The sequence below is a fragment of the Polypterus senegalus genome, chromosome 5 (genome assembly GCF_016835505.1).
Source record: "Polypterus senegalus isolate Bchr_013 chromosome 5, ASM1683550v1, whole genome shotgun sequence".
Lineage (NCBI taxonomy): Eukaryota > Metazoa > Chordata > Cladistia > Polypteriformes > Polypteridae > Polypterus > Polypterus senegalus.
This window is the reverse complement of record NC_053158.1, coordinates 190,708,595-190,729,337: the sequence shown is the minus strand read 5'-3', so window position 1 is coordinate 190,729,337 and position 20,743 is coordinate 190,708,595. Positions and strand designations below refer to the sequence as shown.

Sequence of the window (20,743 nt, the reverse complement as noted above, 5' to 3'; positions counted from 1 at the left end):
TGAGCCTAAACAATAAAAGAGGTAAAGCATATTAGTGCCTCGCACAAAATCATTTTGGTCTAAAGTCCTTCATTATTACCACATATGGCAAACAATGGGTCATGTACTCTATCATTGAGAGAGGACTTTTCAATTAAAATACAGTGAAAGAGAATGCCTAAAGAACCCAAAGGGTGTATTTTTGAGAAAATTATTGAACATTAATACACAGATGAACAAACAAACTTGAATACAAAAGTAATATGAAATGAATATGCTTTTATATTGATCCTTAACAGTATTTAAGCCAAAAAGGAGTATTTTAATTTTGTAAATTCAAAAAAGTTGTGAATTGTCACTGTTGTGAAATGCTGGAATCAACACAATATCTACTGTTATGTTTTCATTAAATACTTTTAATAAATAACCGAGTAACAAAGGATTATATGCCAAGTTATTTGAAATGACATTTCAAGAGCCGCCTATTGATAAAATCATTCAGAAAGGCTTCCGACTTGACTATGTACCCAATATATTCTTCTAGAATGTGCCGTTTTCCCCTGTTAAATTCTATAAACAAATGCAGAAAATACTGAATGATCTTTAAGTGTAAGACGATACCTTGATATCATTGCTGCCAATTGCAATTCCTATTTCAGCCAGGTCTTTCAGAAGAGAGGACATCATCTCTGTCACACGCTTCTTTTGATGGTTAGTCATCTCTTTTAGTTTCTGGTACTCTGAATCAACAGATGCTAATGAAGTCTATAAAAAAAAAAAAAAAAGGAGGCGATGGTGTTAGTCATACCAAAATCATCAGTTCTGAAATACACAAATTATGGCATTGATTACAGGGTCAGCATTTGGGAGATGAATGGATGTAAAGTCAGGCTTAGTTACTACTATTCTCTATAATATAAATTTTGGCTTTGTCTCTTCCTGCTTACCGATTTTTGATTCAGCTCTTCACTTAGTGTTTCGGATTCCCTAGTCTTGTCCTCCACTTCCTGAGACTTCTGGTCATAGTTGACTGCCAGTTCTTCAAGTGCTTGAAGTACTTCTTTAACCTCTTCTTTGGAAGCTTCATTTTCAGCCTGAAGACGATTAAGTTCTGCCTGCAAATTCTCATGATCACGTCGAGATGAGGCCAAAAGCTGAATAGAAATGTGGTGGGAGAAGCAGAAAAAGTTTATAAATACCACAATTCAAGGTTAAAATTAAAATCTAGTAAGTTGAAAATTTAGGGAGGTGGTATGAAAGTCTAAATTAACAGTGTGATACACATTTGGCAGCTAAACTCCCTACAAGAAAAAAAGAAATGCTTTTTTGCATTTATGTGAAAGCATCAAGATCAGAGCTTGTCACCTAAACCTTCATTTCTAAATGGAAAAATAAATCAAGTAAATATATAGCCTCTGCTGCGGTGGGCTGGCGCCCTGCCCGGGGTTTGTTTCCTGCTTGGCGCCGTGTGTTAGCTGGGATTGGCTCCAGCAGACCCCCGTGACCCTGTAGTTAGGATGTAGCTGATTGGATAATGGATGGATGGATATAGCCTCTGACTTTTATAAGGAAAAAAAATTCAGTTTGAACTGCTTTTTTACATAATTCCAAATAAACATAAAATACAAAACTGTTAAACACTTAAAACCCTGTAATCAGACAAATTATTCAGACCCATTTCCTCAACAATTTAGTATTTATGATTGTTGCATCAGGATGTGCTTATGCAAGATCTGACACTTCCACCTGTCTATTCAAGTATAACCACCTGCACACTACACTTGATGTTATTTTAGAAAAATTAGGTGGATAGCACTGGCAAGCGTTGTTGGGCTGGACGGCCTGTTCTTGTCAAAAGTTTTCAAATGTTCAAAGACTCATCCAACTTGGACGTCCCAAACATCTGCATGCTTCTTTAAAAAGAGGAGTGAAGACAGTTCCTTTAAAATCAAAGGACAAAACTCATTCTATGAGAAAGTGTGGAAAGCCACGACCAAAAATAAAGCCAAAGTATCATGCTATTGACCCTAAGCATGCCTGAAAGCCATCAAATTACACCTTTACTTGCATGGTGTCAAATTTCTTTTATATTATTGCTCTGCAGGCACTTCACCATAGATCACCTTGAACTTCACTCACCAAAGTCCAGAAGGGATATTTGGTGTTTCATCAAAAACAAACAGGAATTTAATGTACCAGAGTTACCCAGTTACGCTCAAGTCGTGCTAAGCTCTCATCCCAGTAGAGCTCCTTTTGCATTATGTATTTACCCTAAAATATGGAGAAAATGTAGGACATCTGTAACACTGTTCATCACAAGAAAATATACCATCTGCTACTTTGGTTCAAAGGCTATTATTATCATCAGAATAGTCACAGTCTAGACTTCTGTGAGCATCTCTTCTAGCAGTTTCTAAGCTTGGTGTTGCAAGAGGGGGCTGCCAGGTTTGTTCAGAAACAGTCAAACACCTTTCGAGCCGTAACACTTCAAAACAATGGCCCTCTTAATTCTAGTGTACTACTATATTCTCCGACAGTATAGGATCGCTAATAGTTGCATGCCATTATCACCATCTGTCAATATATTTTTCTCCTCTCCCAAATTTTTACAGGTTTTGGCACCCTAACTAACTTGCCCATCTTGCTGAAGTCTGCTAACCCCATTAATATCTGATGTGAGAAGATAGGCAGTTAACAAAATTTGTAACAGGAACACAGCAGGCCACTGGCTTCCCATCTATCAAAATAGAGACTGCAGTATCATCTGCTGTGAGGATAACTGATGCCCATCCTGTCCAACTTCAGTACAGAACAGCACATTACTCTATTCTTCAAGGCCTTGCTTTCTTTTAGGTTTCTTTTGCCCTTTTTTGAAGACATTCTATGCCATGCAGTTGTGGCTTCAAATTAGTTTTAACTGATGTGTGGAGAGATTCATAATAATAAAACAGTTAGTGCAAACAGTGTAGATATTCACAACAAGTTAAGGAATCTTCAAATGGTACTCCAAATGGAAGACGACAGCAATGTACATCTACTGACTTCATGCAGTTGGCCTGACAGAATGAGGAAAGCATAAAGAATATGGAGTAGACTGTGGAGGCCATGTGTTAGTGTTCACATGATTTATCTGTTTGAAAGTTCAGAGGTGTAACTGATGCATGTCCACTCGAGCTAATAAGCTATATTTTTCATGATATAAAGTACACTGCGGGTCAATGTGGGCACTTAGTTTAAGCAGTTCTTTTCTGCCATAATGAAGGATGTCAAAAATATGAATGTAAGACTCGACCATGTCCATATTTACAGCTGCCCTGGTAAATTACTTATACTGACATCTTTCATCCTGAAAATTGGGTTCTTTTCACACAAGCACTGCAATCTGTACTGTAAATTACTTTTACTGTCATAGGTACTAAGCTGGGCAGGTGTTAAGTTTCACATTATGTTTTATGACAGATTTTATGATTGCTACTAGAATAATAAGAATATCCTGCACAGACAAAAAAAAGACATAAAACCCAGGAAAGTGACTGCTGGGTGTGCTTGTATATAAAAGAACATATGAGCTTAAAATGAATACTTATAAACTAATGCAGTTTATATATATATATTTTTTATTTTCAACCTGCTGTTGTAGTAATTTGCTTGATTAACTGGGGGGAAAAATAACCATTGACAGTTGAGTCACAGCTTCACAGTTATATGTCTTTGCTTAACAATTACATTTACACTGTCCAGGTCCAGAAAGACTGAACAGACAGATTATTTTCTATAAATCCAGTTAGAGCAAAAACTTACTCCTCTCTACTAAACATTACACTAATTAGTTGGTAAATGCATAAACTGGAAGTATAGCTATTGGCAATCAGCTCCATAAATGGTGCTCCAAATTTAGGACAGACATTTTAAGAGGCATTTTGTTAGCCAACATAAAACTTTAAAAGGAGGCTTTTAATAAACAAAAAAATATATATCAAAAAAATTAACTAAACTGAAAAGCACAGAATCTGTATAGACAAGACAAGGCTTTATACAATCTTCCACGCTTGAAAATAGGCAAAGCCCTCATTACTGAAATCACTTACCTCCTCCTGGTCCATCATCTGTTGCTTCAGTTTCTCAGTCAACTGGCTTTGTTGGTTGATTTCATCATCCTGTAGATTATTCCAAAGAATTAAGCATAATTTAATAAAATTGTCTTAAAGAAAGAGAGAAAGAATGGCGAGTCTGACAAATAATTAAACCAGTATCGAAAAATTATTAAAACAATCCTACTTGATGACTACTGGACTAACCGGCCCAAAATGTGTGCCTTGTTTGGATTGTAATAATGTACACAGAGAGAGAGATTACATTGCCATGATAAAATAAAGGTTTGGTGCTTAGTTCTGGTGCTCTCCACTAGATGGCAGCAAAAGTGGTAATCAAAATTTATGGTCTTAGGGAAGTGAATCGGCTTTGGTAAAACATTCTTCTGGACGCTGGAGCAAAAGCTGGTGCGAAATATTTGGCCCTACCTCCTGATTTCAGAACCTCGGATTTTTCTTGATGGATTGCTAAATATGTTTTAAAAAATTTTATTTAGCCACAGATAGTAAATAAAGATTTCAATTTTCAAAACTGTTTCAAAAGCTTTTCACTGTCTAAATTGCTAGCTTTCATGATCAAGTAACACCACATAAAGAAAAATGGGCTATGTTCACATAACAGCTAACGTGGGACTCCGCTGTGATTTTGTTCAACAAGGTTGTTCACCCTTCCTTAAAATATCTGTTACTGTGAATAGTTAACTGAGCAGAAGATGAACTAATCACCAAAAGGCATTCTACTAAGCTGTGACTGGCTAGGATGAAATCAAACAGGTTTGATTTTCTCTTTGGTCAGAGGGGAGGGCTCTTTATATGCGAGAGCTGAGAACCAATGAGTGTTCAGCTAGATGTACAATGCATAGAATGTAGTGACGAAGAACACGTGTATGAACCTCACAAACAAAAGAGAACCTCATCTGTCTGAGGTCACGTATTTTACATACCATAACAGAATGGAAAAAATAAAGGGCAGAGATTGCTGCTGAACTTGTTGCAGCTAATAATCCTTTATTCTTCTCCAGCTCCGTGCTATTGGCTATCAGAAAAAGGGGCAAACATGACTGAGTCGGAAGATCAGCTCTCAGTCGGTAAATGTGATGTGGGCTGCAATTTACAGTTGTGGAATTTGACACGGTGCAGCGATGAGATTACAATCGGAAAATTTGACACAGCCCACAACAAAAAGCTGCTTAATGTGACATTGTTTTACAAAAGAAGACTGCATGAAGCATCAACGATGTTCTATTTAGACAGCTTTGTTTTAGATACAACTTTAATGTGGGAAAATGATTCATAACATAAGATCTGGCTGTCTTTTAATTTTGTATTAGTAATCCATTCTAGCCAAAAATAATTTTTAAAGGGGGTGGGTGGAATAAAAATTCACAAACCAGCATCTTTAAACAGAACCTTTAAATGGCACATGGTATAAGCAGTGGAAGTGCATTGTGGAGGACAGCCGGGTCCTATGCCCGGCAGGGACGCCCCTGCTGCTTATGTTCCGGGGGAGCCACCATGGACAATCCAGTACCTCCCCCGGGATGCTTGGCGGCAGCCTTCCTGGCTGACGGTGATTCCCCAACCACCCACAGGGCTCCATGGGAGATGGAGTCCTCCACAGCCTGGTTGGAGCCTCGGATGGCCACTAGGGGGTGCTGCATGGACTCACCAGCCTGGCTGGACGAATCTTCAGCCCCACCCGGAGGTGCAATTAGGACCAGGCGATCAAGCACGGAACACTTTCGGGTGGGTTATAAAAAGGGCCAGCCACCACCACTCAAGGATCCAGGGTTGGGAGGAGGAGGACTATGCTTGTGAAGGAGTGGTGGCTAAAGGAAAGGTTGCTGCTGTGTGGTAGAATAGTGCTTGGGACTGTGTATTGCCTGTGGGTCACGGGGAAGACGTGCACCCACGGGTGAAGAAAAACAAAGTCTTGTTGGTTTTATACGTGCCTCTGTGTCGGGTCAGGTGCCTATATAGCACCTTTTGTTACAGCATGTATTTTGTTTTGGCTGCCACTTTGTCATGCACTATTCATTTATATGGTGGTGTAAATCAGTATTCCAACCCCAGTCTTTTATGTCTGTGCTCACAATCTAAGGATGCATTTGTTTATTCTTATCCTAGATTCAATCAAGCTCCTTAATCAGGATTTTTTTATCCTGTTCATTAACTCTTCACAACTCTTGACATACAGTATGTGTGAACTAGTCAGTCATTCTTAGGAAAACCGCTTTCTTAGTTTCTATAAAATGTTTCATAGCTGATTTGTAAATTAATAGAGAGGATAAGAATAATGAAAGCTTGTTTTGGAATCTACTTTTTGTTGTATTACCAAAAAAAAAAAATCCGAAGAAAGTATTATATACATATGCTTGTTCAAATCTGAGTAGTATATACCAAGTAAAATTTGTTACTTTATGAAGGCAGTGAAGACCAGTAAGGGGAGGCATTATTTTCAGACCGACTTTATTCTTTGCTGTTTTAAGGCTGCATCTCTCTCTGATGTATTAGTTTATTAATTCTGTGCACATACACAACTTTAAAAAAAAAAAAAAAAAAAAAGGATGTAAGCCAAAAGCTGAAATTTTTTCCATTTCACCTGTAATGTAAACAAGACCTGAATTAATTTGTGCTATCTGGGTACCCTTTCAGAATGAGCTGTGCTGTAATATCATGCTGAGCTTCATTAACTACTAAAAAAGACTCAAAAGTATATATTGCTATGAACCGGTGACAGTATTCTGACGAGTATAATTCATATGGTAGATGCGATAGCCTATGTAACAGAACAATTAAATTTTTTTGTGTTGAACTGATGAATGATCAGAATAATTCTATAGGAAACAGCCGGACTTTATCTGAGCTCAATCAGAGCCACTTTAATTGGTGTCAGGCGTTTATTATCTGCTATTTGCGATAAGACTTGTTGTGATTGGCCGATTCTGAATGCAGCCACACCCTTGATTATTAAAGGGTCCGCACACTAATGACACCAGGGTTTTGTAGGGTTTTTTTTTTTTCACTAAACATCTTCTGATTTGTTTACACCTTCTGTGTATAGATTGTAATTTTGCAATAAAGGTGGGATAGGTTCTGATAGGATTTAACTTGGTTTTATTTTTAAATTACACAAAATCTGTGATTTTGGCAGGAGTGTGTAGACTTTTTATATCTACTGTATTTGTATTCCCAGTTAGAGAACAAGAAAATTTTGCTTGTTGTTTACAAAGATTGAAACTGATCTACTAAGCCAGTGTCGTTAGCAAAACACAAGGCCATATTACATTTCTGAGAACACTGCATTGAGTGTACACAGCTTGTCAATCCTTACCAAACTTTTGGAAAAAATATATATTTTAACTACAACTATTAATTAGTTACTTGAACATGACTGAATTTATCTGTTGTTTTTGCATTAAAAGAACTACACATTTTGTGATATAACATATAAGGACTTATATTCTATACCCTATGTTGACAATTATATTACTGTTTTTTGCTCACTGTGTGATCAGTTAACTCTTATGTGATAAACAGGTGAACAAGGTATCCGTACATTCTAAAACACCTTGATATAATGTTTGCCACAGAAAAGTGTTACACAATAAAAGATGGGTTGGAGGCTAATAGGACATACTGACAACATAGTTTAAATTTCACAACTTAAAAAAATATGGCAAAAGAAAAAATTACCTTGTCATCAAGCTGTTTATATAATTTAGCAATTTGTTCTTCAAACTTCCCTCTCTCAGCATCAGTACATTTAACCGCAGGTATTCCAGGTGTGGGAACATTTTTATCATTAACCACATTATCAAGGGCAAGAAACTCAGCATTTGCTTTCTCTTTATCAAACTGCTCTTCCACAGGAACACTTTCACCTGAAGAAAAAAAAAAGGAACCCTTTTATGCTGCCTTCACTCTTTAAGAGTTAATGATCGAAACGTTTTTTACTTCTAGATTTACAAAGGAAAAAAGAAAAAAAAAAATCCATTGTGGTGATAAATTCAAATCTGGGACAGCTATGAGAATTTTACCCTATATTTTTAATATTCAGTATTTGACACTTCTTGAACAAAGTCGCTTTCCTAAATGATGGTTACAGCCACACTCAGACATATGTTTTGGGATTATCCAAAATGAAAGGTATTTTCGGAAAATATTTTTTCTTATCCATCAGATAGTATGGGATCTTCAATCACTGCAAATCCTCTTGCAACATTATTTCAGATAAGCTTAAATTATCTGACAATAAACTGACCATTATTGTTAGTGAATCTCTTAATTCTCCTCAGCTGAAAAAATCCTAGTGCACTCTCCATAACTCAATGGGAAAATGAAGTCTTGTATTAAAGATGAAAAAAAATCTATTTTTCTTTACATGAGATCCTTTAAAATTTGGCAAAATTTCACTAATGTAATTTTAAATTACCTTCACCAAGCTCCCACTTCTGTCTCTGCTAAAATCCTATTGTTTTAATTTGTAAGAGGCTGATCTTTGTTTTCTCATTATTTTATTACTACTTGCTCTCTGTTCTGGGTGAGAGTGGAGGTTTCCTTGTGTTTTACCATTACATATTGTACAGTACAGTGATACAGTATGCAGGATATGGGATTGTTTGCAATTGTGATTTAAAAGACTTTATAAATCTTGTAATTTTGGTTTAATGAAACTTGTTTGAATGTCATACAACTTCTGCAATGTATTTATCAGGAACAAATACAGATTAATATATTTAAAAAAAGAATTGTGTCTGGAGTAATAAAGATACCATCCAAAAATATATTTAGCAATGTGAATGTACTGCAGCACTGCTAATAGGAATCACTTACACTCTTGAACACATTAAAACAATGCTGCAAGCATGCATACTTCTACTCTCTGAAAACAATATTTTGATAAAGAAAATTTGGGAAACAAAATACATTTTTATTTAATTTTCAATGATAATTTTTTCCCTTTTGTTGAAAAGTGAAAGCAATTATATTGTAAAAAAATAGCAATACCTATTTGAGAGTTTTATTTTTTTTCAACTTTCAACAAATGCTGAGGTGTAGAACTTCTATTTCTGTCTTAACCCATGGGCTGAATCCCATGACCAGTCATTGTCTATCTGAAATCTGCATGTTGTCCCCATCTCCGTATGTACTTTTCCTCCCACATCCCTGAAAACATTTTGGTCAGATTAACGGATAATTTCATTTTAGCCCTCCTGTGGCTGACTTTGTGCATGTCAGTGAGTTCCTATCCAAGGTTGGCTCCTGCCTTGTGCCCTAGCTCCCATGTCACTGTAATGAATTAAAAAGGTTTGAGAATGTTTTATGTAACGTCATTTTTAATTTGGATGTGCAAAACTCACCATTGCGCCACCTATTGAGTTCATTTTCAAGCCACTGTATAGTGTTTCGTAATGATTTGTTTTTCTCCTTTTCTTTTTCATATTTCTTTTTCCACTGTTCTGCTGTCAGCTCCACATTAACTGATACTGTATTCTTAATTGTCTTGGCTCTAAGGTGAAAAAATTATGAACAGATTAGTACTGGTGAAAAGAGATTTTACAGATTTAAACAGCCTGAACTTAAAATATTTTAAGAGTCAGGCTCTGAAATAAAGCAAAAACTGATAGGTGGTCTTTGATGAAAATTGTTTCAGTTCCCACCCCTTGCTACTTATTTAAAAATATAACTCAATAAAGTTAGTGATTGGCTGAATTTAAATGCATGAATGTAGCTAGAGTGAACATAATTGAAATTCAAGAACAGTTCATCAAGGCTGTACCTCTGACCAAACATAAGTGTGGACTTGGTCTCAGCTTCATTGTAGGATGAAGGTGAGCAGCAAATGACTATGGTTGTTCTGCAGTTACCACCAAGCGAATCTTGAAGAATTCTTGTCATTTTACTGTCTCTGTAAGGAATATAGGTCTGCAAAAAAAAAAAAAACAGAAATGTATCTTCTAAATATAGTGATCAAGTCATGTTAACCAGGTTTTTAGATTAGTAATCATATGATATTCAGATTGCAGCAGCTTATATTCATACTATTTACTTTAAATAATTTTATTTCAAAATTCAGCTCTGCATCATATTTACATATTTTTATCCAAAGCAAATAAGGTTTATAAAAACAAAGATATTAAAAATAATAATGCACAAGTAAGAGATGGAAGCAGTCCAGAAGAGAGAAGTTAAAAGAAGACCAACTTGAAATCAGTTTTCCAAAGATGGGTTCTAATATTTTTCTGATAAAAAAATTTAAATTGTTACAAGGGGTAGTTGAAAACCATTTAGTATTATTTTAATACTTTGTCACCGTACACTGACTAGATACATTCTTAGACACTCTATAATAATACTGGGTTGCACCTCCTTTTGCTTCAAAATGGCCTTAGTTCTACATGACATGGATTCCACAAGATGCTGGGGATGTTCCTTTGAAATTCTGGTCCATGTTGACAAGACTGCACAGCACAGCACAATTTCTACAGATTTATCATCTGTACATTCATGTTGCAAACCTTTCATTCTTCCACACCCCAAAAAAGTATTCTATTGGATTCAAATTTTGTGACCAAAGAACACTGAACTTGCAGTTATTAGAATATTAGAAAAATTTAGACGAGAACAGGTCATTCAGCCCAATAAAGCTTGCTAGTCCACTCCATTTGATTCTTCCAAAGTAACCTCAAGTTGAGTTTTGAAGGTCCTTAAAGTCCTACATTCTACTACACTACTTTGTAAAGTTATTATGTGTCTATTGTTCTCTGTGTGAAGAAAATCTTCTTCCTGTTTATTATGTTCATGAAACCAGTTTGAGATGGCTTGACTGCTATTAACATGTGTGTCAAGAAAGCATTCCCACACCATTGTTCTTGTCTGAAAGGTGTGCCATCTGACGTGGTCTTCTGCTGTTTTAGCCAACCCACCTCAGGGTTCAACATGTTGTGCATTCTGGAAGGCTTTTCTGCTCACCACAGTGGTAGGGTGATTATCTAAATTACAGTAGCCTTCGTGTCAGCTCAAACCAGTCTGGCCATTCTCCTGTGACCATTCTCACCAACAAAGTGTCTCTGTTTCTCACACCATTCTGACTAACTCTACAGACTGCTGTGCATTAAAGTTCCCTGGGGATCAGCAGTTACAGAAGTACTCAAACCAGCCCATAAATAATCATGCCATGGAAGAAATAACTCAGATCACATTTTTCCCCATTCAGTTGTTAAATGCGAACATTACCTGAAGCTTCTGACCTGTACCTGCATCATGACTGGCTGATTAGATATCTGCATAAATAGGCAGGTGTAAAGGTGGTACTAATATTTTGCTCAGTGAGTGTACAAACAATTTCAGTACTGTTATGGCCTTATCTAAATCTAAATTTGTTGCTCCTGGAGCAACTGTTAGCAGTGGGTCAGTTAATCTATTTGTGTTTATTGAGCTTCATTTAGCAGTTTCATTGTTAGCAGTCCTCTTGTCCTCCTTTCATTCCCTTGACAGATTTGTTTGGATATGTTGGCATGTAGATTTTAAAATTAAGGCAAAATTGTTGTCTTCAACTGCCACCATGCTTATTCACAACAGGCTGAATGGTGGGGGTGTCCAAGCCAGACTCAGAATTATACCACTGGATGTACATGCACCATCCGATCAGAGGCTGGACTGATCGCTCTTCCTTCCAAATACTCAGATCATCAGCATATTTAGTTTAACTTTCTACTGAGTCTTGATCTTACATAAGTTATTTTGCAGTAGGACTAGCCAATACTTCATGCTGCCATCATTGTTATTTATATGCACCAGGCACATTGTTCCTCACGTTTTTGAACTCTCCCTCATTCTCTTCCTCCAGGTCATTTATTTCTAACACTCTTTGCTCAATTATCTTTACCGCCACTTCCTTTTCTTCACATATACGTCTTCAACTCTTCTATTCAGAAAATGATCTTCTCTTTGTAAAGATGGCCTGTACCTGGAAGCTTCCCAGTATCTTTTTGTCAATTTACTGAGATCTCCTTTTCACAATATAACAGTTCTTGAGCTTTCTACATCCCAGATTAATGAGACATCCTACTCCAAGAATGAAGAATAGAATACCTGCCGTTTGGCTGGTGGGGACATGGGAGGAAATTGACACATGAGAAGATTACAACCCACCCAGAGTCAATGTACTGTCCTTATTTATACTTTTTCTTAACACCTTACTCCAAAACATGGTGTACAGTACAGTGAATGGTTGGGAGGTGTCCTTTTGTTTTTACATCTATCATTCCTTTGAAATTATTTTTAATTGCTTGCTTCTCTTTTACATTTATTCAGCCGAGTTAAAAAAAAAAATCACCAAGATACCGAGGCAGGAAAAACAGCTTTAAATGTAAAAAATAAAGCTAACTTTAAGTTGAACAGCAAGCCATTAAGTAAATGAGGCATAAAGTGGAATCATTTTTTCATTTGTTAATAATTTGGTGATGATTTCCATGATTAAGGTCAAACTCTAAACATTAATGACATAATTTAATTTTAAAATAAGATGAGGGTTAATTAAGGCTTGATGATGACAAGACCAAATTATTATGAATGCTCCCACGTAATATCCCTACAAGTCAGAAGAACAAGAGTGCACACTTACACTGCATTCTGCGAGAGCAGAAATGACATTTCCAAGGGCTGACAAAGACTTGTTAATGTTCTTGGCTTCATCCAGCACTGCTCCCTCTGCTCCAGTTTTACTGACCTACATGTAAAAAATACACACACCCATAATTCACAATCACAACTACATCTTAAGAACAATCCTGCTTAATCACAGATTTGCTTAAGTAAAAGAAAAAATGTAAATGTAATTATGTAAAACAGGACAACTCTACTATGTGTGGTAGCTTTTTATTTCAAGCCTTCTGTTTAGCAGAAATGTGTCACTTACTAAACAACTCTTTTAATGAGATAACTCCTGATTTACAGTTTTTGAGCTGAAACTCGGAATTCCAAATGACCTTAAGTATGCTTTTCTAACACATTTAAAAAATCAACACTCTAATTACAAACCTAAGCTCAAGGGACTGAATTAATTATCTTGAATCAGACCGTTATGGCCTCTTTTTCCTACTAATTATACAGATTTAAAAATGAGGTATATTTAACTGAACAAATATTGATACAAATAACAAACCAGCAGAAGAGCTGCTTGGCACATTATTGTGTTCCAAGCAATATGTCTGCAGTTTTGTTACCTAAAATAAAGGCAAAGCATTGAGGAAATAATTGAGACACTGAGTGTGCTTTTACTGATGTGCTTTAATATAGTTTTAAAAGCTTACATTTGTCAAAATATAAGCAGGGAGAACAGTTACAACAACTAGAAAACTCATCAAAAGATTAAGGTCATTGATAGACTGGTACAATGAAAATCTATAGGCACCCAAGCCCTGAGTTGTGTCAATCGCCACCATTATCATTTTCATTACATTTTTTCTGGTGAAAGTTACGTTAACAACAAGCTGAGCTAAGTTGATGAGATTGTTCTTCCCTATCAACTTCCTCCAGTCCTTCCTGAAGGATACTTGGATGCTCCCATGACATTTAAGAGATATAATTCAAACTTCTCCAGAATTTCCCCGGTCTGGCTCTTGACTTATTATCCCAGCGAGCCATACGAAATAATTGCTGAAACTATGCCAGCTAGCTCATCTAGAGAGCCTGTGTATTACTAAACTCCTCACCCGGTCATGGAGAGTGATCCTGGCAAACCTGCACAATAACTTTATTTTGGCCGCTTGTACTTGAAATCTCATTCTTTTAGTCACTACACAGAGCTTGTGACCTTACATGATGATTAAGAAGTTGACAGATCAATGAATTGACCTTGTGGGAGAATAATGTGTCTGTCCAGAAAAAAAACCCATAAAGACATGGAGAGGAACACAGACTTTACATAGGCAATCGTCAGGTATGGGATCTGAGCCCAGGAAGATGAGAGGTAATCATTACTGTAGCAACCAGAGAAGAAAAGTACACTCCAACTATACAAAATCAAAAACTGCATTCAACTTAAATATATGAATAATTTGCAACCTGTTATCTGAAGAATCCAAGTGAATCATCTCAAGTGTAAGGAAAGGGAAAAAAATACCTCAGAGCATCATGTAACTGTCAGAACTGCAAAAATCCATATTTAACACGTTTTGTGAACAGAGCTTTGGCACTGTGCGCTTAGAAGGCTGCTCACTTGAGCTTGTCATACAAAAGGCAGCACCTCAAATTGACTTGAAAAGCTTCATTCGGTTTAGAAATTAATAAAAGGCACTGCTTTACTCGTCTTTGGACAGCAAAGGACATCAGGTTAAACACTTGGAGACAATCTGCCCTGTTTCTCAACAGCTAGCGAGGGTTTCCTGCCCAATTGATTTATCAAATGCTCAACAGATTAGAAGGGATGCAAGTAAGGAAAAGTCTCTTGTTATATACTAAACAACACTGTTTCACAAAGCAAAGAATCCTAGTCTACCTCTCATATCTCAATAGGAAAGCAATATCTTCTATTATCCTCTACTAGAAAAAAAATGAAATACTCTCACTAGGAAACAGTTCACGATTTTTTTTTTTTTTAATATAGCAGGACTCATTAATTTTAATGTAAAACAGGCTTCCAGATCTTTGCTTGACTTTGTTTTTCCATCATACTATGTAGTTCAAGTGATGTGTGTAGGGGGCAAAAGTTGTATGTGTTTGTTTAGCTGGATGACATTTTCTTTTGTTATTCTGTAGTGGTGTATTGCTTATATTAGGGCATCTTTGACTGAACCTTGAGTTGTGTGCTCTTTTCCCCTTAAATACATATAGAAAACATGTTCCACAGATTGATACATTTTAGACAAAAATACTTTTAGCTATCAGTGCTGTAAGGAGCATTTTCTTGGCATTTTCACACATGGAGAAGCTAGTAGACGTCCAGTCTCACTGAGCCAGATGTATAATATTTACACTACATCTGGAGACAGCCATGAGTGAATTGCCCTTAAAACTGGGTGGGGACAAATAGAAGACTCACTGACTGTCACATTTCTAAACCAATCCAATGCCTCATGAAGGAGGCACTCAAAGAAAGGGGAGTGATTTTGAGCTGCAGAGTAACGGTGCTCTTGTTAAACTGGTCAGACAGAAAGCAAGTGTCTGATTATGATGAACTGCCTACATTCAAAAAGCCTCCTAAAAAGACCATATTAAATATATAAATGTGTGTCGAGAAGGCAGAGAGCACATTACACATGTTAAAAATAAACATTTCTTTAACATCAGTTTTTACATTGGCATTTGAAGACATCAATGTACTAGTGTCAGAAGTGAACGATATGTCGTAGCAGGGGTCATGTGTGCATGCTGTTGTTCAGTTACGATGACAGTGTCAAAGTCAATGTAGTGTGGAAAGAATTGCGAGGTGTGTTTGTGAAAATTTCTAATGCAAGATGTGCATTTGAAGTAAACAAGGTGTCACACCCTGTCAAAACAAGGTAAAAATGACTGCTTATTAAGAGAGTTAATAACAAAGAGCCATAGGAGATGCCACAGGATATTTTGAAACTAAAAACACACATATCAGTAAATGTGCCCAACGACACCAGTAGAAGGTTGCACACCATCCACCTCTGCACATTTAATCTGATAACTAAAGAATGTTAACATTACTGTCTTAATTGGAAATGCATATATGCCATGCCAAAATATAGCCATAGTACTTTAACACAGTTTATTATAGACCATAATGCTTCTATTTGCTTTTGTTAATCCATATCTTGATGCAACAGTCAAAATGAAAGCATACTGTAACAAACAGAAGCACTTCAACGTGTGTTATGGTCTACGTATGTGTGCGCGAGTGTCCGTTTCTTCTGTCACCTCGCTCATTACAATGTGCAAATTAATAATTAAGCTTCAGGTACCTGCTCAGCCTTTGAATTAATTTTTTATTTCAAGTTAAGTCTTTTGTTCAGTTTCGTTTGCTCTCGCGCTGAAACCACAGTGGTTTCAAGTACACAGACTGGAAGAACTTTGGATGGGTGCTTAAGGAAAAAGTCCTGTGGGTGTAGCCTTTCCAGCGATGGGTTAAGACGCTTTTCGCTACAAGCATTTTAATGAGATGTTCCAAGATGCATATTGTCATTTGAGAATCACATCCGTCTTCATAAGTCTAGTGGCCTCCTAGAAATTACAGTGACAATTAACTCTTTGAGGGCTGAATATTTTTTCCAAAAAACTCAGTTTTCTGAAAAGCACACAAAGCAATGGTTTCACACATAAGTCAACATAAAATGTCTGTTGCTATTTGTTGTGGCTGCTGCTGGCACATTTCTGGTGGCAGTGGCTGCCTGGGGGCACCTCGATAGTCAGTAGGAATGCACGGTGAACCAGCTGCCTGGCTGTCTTCACACAGCAAGTGAGTGGCAGTAGTGGTCTCAGTGTGGCACAATAAGGTTTGTACGTCTTGTAATCATAAGTGGTGGTCCTCCCAGGCAAACGCTGTTGTAGGCACATCAGCTACACGAAAGTGTTCAGCACCATGATCAGCTGGGGACCGATCAGATGATGCTGGTACCTCACTATCATTTTTGATATCAATCTCCAGATCACTTGCATCAAACTCCGAGTCTGACAAGTCAGAATCCTGTTCACCGGAATTACGTAAAACATCCATGGCGTATTTTGCTTTGCACATTTGCTTTGGTCTCTCGCCAGATGTCGGCGCCATTTTAGAAGCTGTTTGCTCTTTGCTACTCAGGCATGTGTAGGGAATCGAGGTTCAATCAACAAAGCTATGTAATTTTCCTTCTAGAAAAGAGAGTCGAACTAAAACGTAAGGGTGAGTTTCGTTGCAGTTTACAGCGGATTACCATCCTCTACTCCTGAATTTTGACAAAAGTCGACATCAGCCCTGAAAGAGTTAAGGAGGTTCCTTCAGGATTTAGAAATTGTAGAGAGATAATTTCTGCTTGGGAAATAAAAAAAAGGCTAAAATCAAATAAATTGCTTGAACTAGATAATACCGTGGATTACTTTTAGTGTATGGTTAGTGAATACATGAACAAACCCCTGATTAATATTGTTCAAAAAAAAAAAATATCACAGTACATGATGGAAATTCCTACAGATTGGAAGCTAGAAAAAGTTTTCCTATTATATAAAAATGTGATTGGGAAGACCTTAGTGACTAGGCCAGCAAGTTTAAGATTTACCACAGGTAAATTAAAGAAAGCAATTATGAGAGATAATATGAGGCAACGCATATGATAATCAGGTGTATTAGCAAACAATCAGCACTGATTTAGACAACAGAGATTGTGTTTCACTAATATGTTGAATTTCTAGGAGGAAGCAACAAAAGCAAACAGTCAGAGTCGCATATGATATTTATCTTGACTTTCAAAGGGTTATTGGTACAGTTCCACATTAGGCCAGTGATTTAACTGAAAGAAGTTTGAGTTCAAAGCAGAGTGTGTAGATATTTAAGGCAATCTTGTACACAAAGGAAACTAAAGGCTTACGTTGCAAGGAGTCTTTTCTTAATTAGACACAACCCTGGCATAAGTGACAGAACACCTGCTACATAATCTGTCCCTAGAGCAGGACAATGACACACCACACCAAGCTACTATGGTTATGGATGTCTTGAAGAAGCAATGTTATAAATAAATATTTAAATACATTAAAAAGACAAAGGAATAATTTACCTTTTCACTTCCTGCTAAATCAACAAGATACAATTTTCCACTAAGTTTCTGTTCAGTCTGAGTATTTTCCTGTTTTACATTAATAAGAAAGATGCTGTGACTTCTAGAGCTGTGTTCATTCATATCTGAGAATAAAAAATAAGATAAAAAATTGCATAGTTTATAATATTTTTATTCATCTGAAAAGTAAACAAATCAAGTCAAGATACATCTACTGTATCATGAAAGCTGCTCTGAAAATACACTTAGCTTTATAAACTTTGATGAAAATGAGTTTCACAGCCCCACTTCAAGACTTCAAGACACTTCCAATTTAAGAAGTAAAAATTGAAACTAAAGCGTCCAATGCACATTATAACTAAATTTCAAAAACAGGCAAATGCTGTAAGAAATCTCAAAATTCTATCCTGAAAACATTAGCTATTTAGCACGTCTTTACTAATACAAATTGTCCCCAATGGTCTTAATTCTAGGAATGCTGCTGAAGAATTGACAAGTAACAAACACCTTTGCACATAATATTTCAGCAAACTGGCCTCTATGGATTTCTTATCCACTACAAAATTATATGAAGTGGCTACTGAATAAAAAAAACTACCAATTATATTCCAAGTCTCTGCATTTCCCTTTTTCGAGGGTGTATTGCTTCGAGGCTTATTTTAGTGTTTTGCTTGTTAGGTACCTATAAGGGGCATTCATCCTGTTGAAAAGTTTTACATTTTATTGTTATAATACACTGAATCACAGTGGATGTGCTTTGGCTTCTTTTGACTCTGATCAACACAAAAAGGCTTTCATGTCAAAGTAAAAACAGATCTCTGCAAGGTGTTCCAAACTAATTATAAATATAAAACATAAAATAATTAATTACATAGTTATTCAACCCTTCAAGTCAGTACATATTAGATACATCTTTGACAGCCTTGAGTCTGTGTGAACAGGTCTCTTTCTTTCTCTCAGCTTTCCACATTTGGACACTGCCACTTCTGTCCATTGTTCTTTCCAAAAACTGCTCAAGCTCTGTCAGGTGTCATGTTGATCCAGAGTGAACAGACTTTTCAAGTCCAGTCACAAATACTCAATTAGACTGAAATCTGGACTCTGACTCAGCCATTCTAAGTCACTTTTGCTGTTTTAAAACCAATCCTGCATAGCTTTGCTTTACAATTGTGGTTGTTCTCTTGATGGAAAACAAATTTCTTCCCAAGGTGCAGGTTACTTGCAGACTACATTAGGATTTCCGTGTATTTTGCTTCATTCCTTTTACCATCACTTGCCTTCCAGGGCCTGCTGCAGAGAAGCATCCCCACACCAGGTTGCTGCCACCACTGTGCTTCATAGTGGAGAAGGCGTGCTTTGTTAGTAAATGTGCAATGTTCAAACATGGCATTATAGTCTGGTGGCCAAAAAGGTCAATTCTGGTCTCATCAAAACATAGAACCTTCTTTCAGCTGACTTCAGACCCTCCCAGGGGCCTTCTGGCAAAATCTAACTGAGGTTTTTCACTTTGGCAGTCTCTCATAAAGCTGTGACTGCTGAAGCACCTGGGTAACACTTGTTGCCTGCACAGACTCTCCAATGTCAGTCACTAAAACCTGTAACCTGCTCAGAGTTCTCAGGAGGTCTCCTGGTGGCCTCCCTTGCTAGCCATCTTCGTGCATAATCACTCAGTTTTTGAGGATGGCCTGCTCTAGGGTTGATTTACAGCTGTGCCATACTCTTTCCATTTTTTCATTTAACTCTAAGGGATATTCAGTGACTTGGATATTTTCTTGTCCCCATCTCCAGACTTTTGCTTTTCACACAGTTGCTCGAAGTGTTCTTCTAACTTCATTGAGTAGGTTAGTCCACCACTCTGACTCAGCACAAGATGGCCCTTCCACATGAGTATTTATACTGAAATCAACTGAAACCACAGAACAGTGATCCCCATTGAACTGATTATACAAATTCTAAAAGCAATTGACTGCACCAGTGTGGATTTAGGGGCATCAGATTAAAGATTGTGAATACTTATGCAATTAATTATTTTGTGCTTTATATTTGTAACAAATTTAGACCACTTTATTAGATATCTTTGTTCACTTTTGACAATAAAACTCATTTTTCCATTGATCACAGTCAAAAAAAATTAATCCACTGTGTTTGCATGTTGTATAATTATAACATGTGAAAACTTCCAAAAGGGTGTGTTTTTAACAAGTATTGTATAATCTCGAACTTACAATAAATGCATTGTTTGAGTTTTGATATTGCTCTGCTTTTATCTTTCAAAACAGCAATTTCGTAAGGCTCGCTAATCTTAAGATGCACTTTAATATACAGAGCAGAATACACTGCAAATGTTAACAATGTATTCATGAATAATGAAACTGTATAAAGTTAAAAATGCAAAATAAATTATAATGCAAATAAAAATAAGCCTCACATCTGTTAAATCTATTCCACAATTTGTACATCTACTGTACATCCAGTGTAACAATCTAATAGAAAATTAAAATTTCACTACACTGTGCCGTGTTTGAAGTGGGTAAAATGCTCATTACTTTATCCAAAGTATTTGCTTATACAGATTACTTCAAAGCAGCATCCACTGTTACCTACATATACAAAATCTAGATGTGCTAGTTTAAAACTATAAAACAGTCATAATCACCATGAAGTTTAATTTGAACCCGTCCTCCTCCTTCCCTTTAAAATAAAACTGTACAGAAACAAAGCTATACATACTTGTTACTGCTACATGCCGGTTAGATTTTCCTTCATCAATTGTATCCATAACTTCATCTGGACTACAAACGAACCGTTCAGTGCAACCCTAAATGGTAAAAGAGAAAAAGTAAAATCATGTATCAACACCTAAAACAGATCTAAAATACGCATCTTATTTTGGGATGACCCCTTCCTTTTCTGAGTCTACTTTTTCATGGTCAGAGAAAGCTGGTGTTTGTC

General features: G+C 36.6%; 1 protein-coding gene across 1 annotated transcript in view; it reads right to left on the bottom strand.

Annotated features, from left to right (window-relative positions):
* LOC120529746 (kinesin-1 heavy chain) overlaps positions 1–20,743 on the bottom strand; it is an 87,432-nt gene that overhangs the window by 22,132 nt on the left and 44,557 nt on the right. Inside the window, exons 7-15 of the mRNA XM_039753832.1 lie at positions 20,522–20,609; positions 17,792–17,916; positions 12,700–12,804; positions 9,853–9,998; positions 9,434–9,582; positions 7,767–7,954; positions 4,068–4,136; positions 927–1,133; positions 601–744 (exon numbers count right to left, since the gene is read on the bottom strand). Of these exons, the coding sequence (XP_039609766.1) occupies positions 601–744; positions 927–1,133; positions 4,068–4,136; positions 7,767–7,954; positions 9,434–9,582; positions 9,853–9,998; positions 12,700–12,804; positions 17,792–17,916; positions 20,522–20,609 (1,221 nt within the window). The remainder of the gene's footprint in view (positions 1–600; positions 745–926; positions 1,134–4,067; positions 4,137–7,766; positions 7,955–9,433; positions 9,583–9,852; positions 9,999–12,699; positions 12,805–17,791; positions 17,917–20,521; positions 20,610–20,743) is intronic.